Here is a 7,510-nt window from a genome sequence, read left to right as displayed (position 1 = left end):
CAATGTAAGATCAAACATTTAATAAGAAATGTGTCAAGTAATATAGCACATACAATAAGTTAAAACATGTCACACAAGAATGTTGGTGTTTTTTGTTTTTTTGTTTTTTTTTAAATCTACACAAAAACACCCTAAAACAGAGTTTAGGCCTAGACTGAAAGATCACCGTAGAGTATAAGTGTGTGCGTGTGTGTGTGTGTGCGCGTGTGTGTGTGTGCAGTGTCCCTTCGTGTAAAATCCCCACGCATGCACAGTGCAACGGGCCCACGCACAAGCTGTTACCACCCCCCTTCCAAAAAAATAAAAATAAATAAAAAATACAAAATTAACCCCAATGTATATTCAATAAATTACCGTTTGACATAACACAAGTTCACTTGAAGACAACATTACAAGTGCTGCGAGAGGCACGACAATTGTTTGGCCCTCTGGAGATCATTACAAGGGGATTCAACGTCAACTGCTTTCAAATGAACACAATGAACCCACGCGTGGCTGCGTGGGTGTTGTTCCTTGCGTCCCCGCTTCTCGCTTGTTTTTATTGTTTTCCTTCTAAATTGGGGCGAGGGTATGGAGAGTCTGCGTGGGGGGGCGGTACGCGCGTTTCTTTCTGTTTTGTACAAAGTCACTAAGTGAAACTCATGGACACTGTGTGCTCCAGCGCCTTGCGCCGGAGGGACGCGATGCTGGTCCCTCTCCACATGTCACTGTCCGGGGAGCTACACAGCTGCGGGGAGCCCGACACGTTCGTGGGGCCGGAGAGCGACGCCGACATGCCGGGGAAAGGCGACTGGTACAGGTGCGACTGCAGGCCGGAGCCGTTGGACGAGAGGCCGTTGGACAGCCCCATGGAGGTGGGCGGCGGGCCGTGGCCCAGGCTGCACTGCGACAGCGACTGCGCCATGCTCGGCGGCTGGCGGCCGTGCAGCGCCGGCGGCAGCTGCAGCTGGGACACGCCCGGCATGCCCGTCGCCCAGCGCGAGTCGTTGGCGTGGAACGAGCACAGGCTGTTCTCCATGGCGGCCGCCGAGAACTGCGGCAGGCCCGGCGTGGGCAGCAGTGTGCCCGGGGCGCGGAACACGTTGGTGGTCTTCTTCCTCTTCTTCCACTTGGCGCGGCGGTTCTGGAACCAGACCTGCGGGCCGACGGGGACGAGTCTTTAACACCATTTGGTGACTTGTATCAAAGCGCAACAGCTATTATAAGCTTAAATCTGCAGGGCCCACAATGTTTACATGATGACGACAATAGTTTCAACAATGCACCTCTTGGAGAGGGAAAACAAAAAAACACCGACAAATGGTCAGTCTGTCATATTTTGCTAGTTATATATGTTTGAGTAAAATGTTTTGAATGTGTCAAATTCAAAATACAAATATTGTCATTTAGAGCATTTATTTGCAGAAAAGTATAAAAGGTCTAAATAGACCCCCCCCCCCCCCCCCCCCCCCACACACACACAAAAGCTAAAATTGCTTTTTAGGGTCTTTTATTATTTATATTATTATTTATTAAACTGGATGCGTACATTCTATATCCTTTTTTAAGGTTTGAACTGTTTATTGTCACTATCTTTCAAAAGTAAAATATGCAGCAGTCTAAGTGTAGAGGTAAAATCACATACAGGGAATAAATGACCGTACCACACAAAAATTACACTGTCAGAATAAAATTATTATTGAAAGAAATACAATTCCGAGGGCAGCACTTTGAATATTTATCACAAGCAAGTTAGTGTATAATAGCTGGAATTAAAATATATTTCCCCTTCAACCATGTAGCTACTATATTTTAGTATGAATTGTAATGTTACACAATATAATAGGATTGTTATTGTTTTGTATTGTAATTAAATGAGTCATTTTAGCTGTGGGAAATTATATAGGCAGCCTATTTTCATGATAATTCTTATGTTACACTAAAGTTATAGTATCCGTATAATTGTATTTAGCGATTCATCATTCATTGGTGACAATGCATATTCATTTTAATACACCACAAAACCCCCCAATTTCTAGTTGCCTAGTCAGGTGACCTTGAGACGCCTATAAATAAAGTATCATTATTGTTTTTGTATTAATATATATATATTGGGGGGGGGGGTGTATTCCGCATTCTGAAAAAAAAATTGTCACTCTCATTTTAATATTTTTATTGGAAGAGTGTACTAGATTTCAGTGTTTGTTAAAGGGTGGCCTAAAATGTCTTTTTTTTTTTGCCTTCAGCTTTTCTAAAATAATAATAATAAAAAAGACTTAAAACATAAAACACGTGCTATTTCGTAAAGATTTCATCACACCAGGGTGTGATTAACTCGCTCTCATTCCACGCAGCCACGCGTGACGCGCCAGCCGAGGGGAGGTTATTACACGACGAGGAGAAAGAAAATGCAATCTCTCATCGCGTTCAGAAAAAAATAATAATAATAAAATAATATATATATATATATATATGTGTGTGTGTCTTGTTTGTATTGCCACTCAAAAGACAGAATATTATTATTATTATTATATTCTTTTTAAGTATTGCAATAGAGTTTATGCGAGGTTAACGTCTAAGTGGTGCAGAAAATCGCTTGTCTTCCTCAATTGGCTGCTCGTGGCACGTGTTGTGTTCATAAATGGACATACCGTGGCCTTATATATATGAAATATTGGCAATTTGGGGGGAAAGTATAACTGGTGACTGAACTGGGACGAGCTCAAATATTTTCTGAATTGGTCTTTTGTTTGCTGATGATTCTGAAATGCCATAGAGTTCAAATTGAATTCCATTAAACCTAAAAAATGGTGTTTTGCCTCATCACTCGTGGTACACATTCTAAAAATTCTACCAGGCTATACAAAATGATGAGCACAACTGCATATTAAATTGCAACTACATTCTTTTTTGGGTAGGGGGCAAATAGCGTAAGGGGAAGAAAAGAAATACACAAAATAATTGAACGTTGACGAGGTCAACACAAAATATGAAGTTGAATTTTGTTGAATCTTATGAAACGGTTGACAGTAAATTATTGATCAATTACATTTTTTGATGATCAACGATTTGGATTTAGAACAAAAACGACAGACTTGACAATTACAATGTTGCACTTTTTGTACCATATACCCCCACCCCCCCACCCCCCCCCCACCCCCCAATTTGACTTCCGCACACACGAACACAATGTTTTTCATCTTGGACTATTGTCAATATGACTTCAGCACAATGGACAGCGACTGAAAAAAAACAAAAAACGATTCTTTGTTTTGTTCCCCCACTCCCCACCCATTATTTTGTTCCACTAAAACAATTTGCTACATGAAACTGGCAACATGTTGAATTGAGTCTAATAATAAGATAATAAGTAGCCCGTCATATAATCTACATCGCAATAGCATCTATAAATAGAATGTATTTTATATGATCGCCAAATGGAGCGGGTGAGCTTCCGTGCGAGGTGAGGTCCGTTTCCAACAGGCTTACCTGAACTCTGGACTCGGTCAGGCCGATCCTGAGCGCCAGTTCCTCCCTCATGAAGATGTCCGGGTAGTGCGTCTTGGCGAAGCTGCGCTCCAGTTCGTTGAGCTGCGCCGGCGTGAAGCGGGTCCGGTGCCGCTTCTGTTTCTGCTGACTGGCCTGCCCGCCGGAGCTCTGCTGGGGCTGCTGTTGTTGCTGCTGCTGTTGCTGCTGCTGCTGCTGCTGCTGCTTCTCCGGTTCTTTCCCGTTCACCGTCATACCGGCCGAGTTGGATCCCACGGTGGTGATGTCCTCGCCGGGCAGGAGGGTGGCTCCCTCCACGGAGTCCGAACCGGGGGCCATGTCTCCCGGATGGCCCTGGTCCGGCACCCCGCCGCCCAGCCGACACTTGAGAGCCTCTCGGTGTCCCAGTAACTCTGCAGCATCTTTCATCCCTGAGAGGAATAAAGGAGAATGTTAGCACATCTCAAAACACAGCCCCCCCAAAAATACAACGAAATCATAAATTAACTTCATTTAGCTGAGGGTCTTAATCACATTTATGCTGTCAAATGATTCCTAATTCCACAGAAACACTTACAGGTCATTAAATACACACGCCATTGATCACCACGCACGCATGCACGCATCCACACACGCGCACGCACACACACACACACACACACACACAAAAGGTGAAATAAATAAGAAGTTAGTCTTACAGTGGAGTTTCGCTCCCGGGTTTAGAGCCGAGAACTCACCGAGCCGAGCATCCAGGAGGTCGGCGTGGGAGAGCATCGCGTAGCGCTCCAGGGCGAAAAGAGGTCCGGGCAAAACGCGCCGACAAACTTTGGGGGCAATTTAAGGGGCATAGATGTTCTAAATGAAGGAAAATTCGGTTTGTGCTTTAAAAAAAGGAGGTCTCTTGCATTATAATGGCCCTTAGAACGGCTGGGAGGCGCTTATTAGTGGAGAGAAGCCGTCAGCTTCCTCAAATAACAACCAATCAGAGGCCAGGATTGGAGCCGACCGACACCCTCCCACCCACCCCTCATGTCGCGTGTTGCTTTTAAAGCCGCGCACGCGCCCATGCGTGCACGCGTAAAAAAAAAAAAAAAAAAACACTACAATTCAATTCTGCCGGAGCATCCTCTGATTTATTAGCTTTTTCATGCTCAAATTATTCCGCGTTAAAACGTCTTAATGTGTTTGTTTAATCCGCACGTGGGATGCGGGACACCTGCTTGCGAGATGAACACACGCGTGAAATGCCCCCATTTAAAAAAAAAAAAAAAAAAAAAAAAAAAACCCAGGTGGAATTAATGACAAATACGGGGGGTGGGAACCCCCCCCCCCAAAAAAAACAAAAAACAAAAAAAAAACACGATTGCGCCATGACGGACGCGTGCGCAAACGTGCAGCATTAACAAACGCGGGATAAATAAATACATCCGCGATATGAATTTAAAGCTCCAAACGCATGCGATCGAGCGAGATTATTTCTTTTCAACGGTTGCACGAACAAACAAATAAGCGTCCCGCTTGGCAGGTGATTTGTGGAGACAAATGGAGGAAAGAAATAAATAAACGAGTGCAGATGGATTGCGGCTCCGCTTAGCGATCGGGCCGCTTTAAGTCCCATCGACTTTTCATCAAGGCGTCGGCAATTAGAGCAGTTTAGGCCCGCTTTGCTTGGGACTAAATCAGACGTGCAGGAGCCAAAACGCTTGCAGGAGTGGGTGTCCATAAGTAGGACTGTGCCACAATTAAAAACAGGGGACAAAGCATTGATCTGCAACTCGGCCGCGCGTCGTGCTACGCTGCACGGGGGCATGCAGAGGGGGACTTTTGCTTTTTTATTTGATTTTTGTTTTGGTAATTTCTTTTCTTTTTTTTTTTTTTCCGGGGGCAGATGTTCGGGAGCAGCGGCGGCAGCACACCTCGGGACCTTTGACAAAGGAGGCGTCCGAGCGAGGAATCCCCTTCGTTCGCTCGTGGTTCTCCTCTTTGTGCCCAATCTGTCACCGTGCAGAGAAGCAGCGCGATCAGCGTGGTGGAGAAAAAAAAGAACAAACCAAAAAAAAAAAAAAAAACAAACAAACAAACAGAAAGAAAACAACTGCAAGGAAATGGACCGGTACGTGCATGTGATGAGGAGGGATCTCGAACTTCATCATCATCATCATCATCATCATCATCATCATCATTCAGTGAGGGAAGACAAAGGAGATGGACTCTGAGGCCAAGTTGACCTGTTTTATTATTATTATCATTAACATTATGATTCTTATAGTGAGAGGTTTCTGGGAGGGGTTCGTTCGAAGAAAGCTTGTCGAGAGATCAGAACTGTCACGTGTGCGGCTAAAAGGAATTTTGCAAAAACGCGACCATGAAACGGTTTATTATATTGAATGCTAACTATATCTGATCTGGGTTTTTTTGTGGGGTGGTGGTACATTTGCAAAAAAAAAAAAAATGAAAAAAATAAACGTCTTATGAAAATGTATAATTTACTACGATGGAATTATTTTAGCCAAGGCTAATTGGTAAAACAAACAAACAAAAAAAGCTTTGTTTACATCTTATTTAATACAAATTCGACAATAATACTGAAAATGCAATATAATTCTAAAAATGCCAAATATTGCACAGTTACTTTGCATTATTATATTGGCTTTGTATTGAATATATATGTAATTATTCAACAATAAAATTAAACGTAACATTAATATTTAGGACACTCCTAAATAAACAACGCCAACAGTGTAAATTATTATGAATGCATGCCCAATAGCAAATGTGTAATATTTAAAAACGACATAAAGAACAACATTTGTTCCTTTCTACGTAAGACTGCAAAAAAATACAATTACAGGAAAATAATAAAAATACAATCGGAAAATGAGACACAATACAAGTCGTGCTTTTAACCCTTTATAGAGAACTCATTTTAATACTTAATCATTTCAAACCTCCCATCGTCATTTTTTACCTTAGTATTTCCCCCACATTTTAAAATCAACACCATTCGATTCATAATAACGTCAAATGAACATAATACAATTTTGTTTTAATTATATGGAATTATAACATTGCCTTCTGATTATAGCCTATGAAATTGTAAATATATATATATATATATATAAAATAAAATACATTGTTGTCAGTTTGGATTTGAAGTTACCAAATATTGTATCTTGCATCTAATGAGGGCATATTGGAAAGCAATTAATTGAAACCCAAATATGTAAGGATAATATTGAGTTTCATGGTGTAATACAAATAATAATAATAATAATAATAATAAAATGTTTGTTGCAGTTGGCGGAAAAACGGAAAGTAATCATTAGTCATCTCTGCTGCTGTTGGAAGTTTATTGGCGTAATAAGCGAGAGACACTTGTGCGGGCTCTATGTCTCACTCAGCCTCCCTAACTGGACCACATCAATCTTTCTCCCTTGCAGTTGGAAACACTCGCGGGTTAATGCGGCGCATCTGAGTGCACGCGGCGGCTGTTTACACGCCGAGAGACGCATTCGGAATGAAAATCCACGGAACAAAAAAAAAAACACAAATGCAATTTTGAAGAACAATCGCAAAGATCAAGATTGCCGCGTGCACCGCTTTTACTCATCAAATCCACTCCTTTGCAGAGCAAACAGAAAAAGAAAAAGACACCTTTTTTGGTGGTAATATAAATAGTGTTTAGATTATATTAGCTGTATTAGTTTTTTTAGGCTCGTGCGTTCACTCGCCGAAGGGGCGAAAATCGATGTTCCATCCACAGAAATGGTTCAAATGGCATTTGTGTGTGTGATGGCGGTCCAGTAAGTACATCCGCGATGTGCAACACACGAGCCCCCCTCCTCCTCCTCCTCCTCCTCTCTACTCCTCGTGACAGGCTTCCCTCTCCGCGGCCACACAGCTTGGCCGCAGCACTGCGTGCATCCCGAGCCCCAATTAGGCCCGCCGCCCTCCGCCTGCTCCCCGGTACTGCGTGATCTATGGCACATGGCGGTAATCACAGCTCCCAAATAAAATAATCAGCAAAGAAGAGCCATTTCCTTAA

General features: G+C 42.7%; 1 protein-coding gene across 2 annotated transcripts; it reads right to left on the bottom strand.

Annotated features, from left to right (window-relative positions):
- Positions 1 to 628: 628 nt before the first annotated feature.
- Positions 629 to 4,239, bottom strand: LOC133400590 (homeobox protein orthopedia B-like). 2 transcript variants are annotated; one of them, XM_061673410.1, is made up of 3 exons: positions 4,164 to 4,239; positions 3,469 to 3,896; positions 629 to 1,135 (listed from the first exon to the last, which is right to left on the bottom strand). In XM_061673410.1, exons 1-3 carry the CDS (start codon positions 4,237 to 4,239, stop codon positions 629 to 631), a joined length of 1,011 nt encoding a protein of 336 aa, XP_061529394.1. The 2 variants fall into 2 exon arrangements, with proteins under 2 accessions (XP_061529394.1, XP_061529395.1); XM_061673411.1 differs by having other exon boundaries at positions 4,203 to 4,239.
- Between the last annotated feature and the right edge of the window lie 3,271 nt (positions 4,240 to 7,510).

Source organism: Phycodurus eques, chromosome 3 (assembly GCF_024500275.1).
Source record: "Phycodurus eques isolate BA_2022a chromosome 3, UOR_Pequ_1.1, whole genome shotgun sequence".
NCBI classification, from domain to species: domain Eukaryota; kingdom Metazoa; phylum Chordata; class Actinopteri; order Syngnathiformes; family Syngnathidae; genus Phycodurus; species Phycodurus eques.
This window is presented reverse-complemented; position numbering and strand designations above follow the sequence as displayed.

Bases quoted from the DNA above. Each gene is read 5' to 3' on its own strand.
- LOC133400590 (XM_061673410.1), bottom strand. From the start codon at position 4,239: ATGCTCTCCCACGCCGACCTCCTGGATGCTCGGCTCGGTGAGTTCTCG. The intron at 3,897-4,163 runs GTAAGACTAACT...TATTCCTCTCAG, and splicing joins CCCGGGAGCGAAACTCCACT to GGATGAAAGATGCTGCAGAG. The intron at 1,136-3,468 runs GTAAGCCTGTTG...GTCGGCCCGCAG, and splicing joins TGACCGAGTCCAGAGTTCAG to GTCTGGTTCCAGAACCGCCG.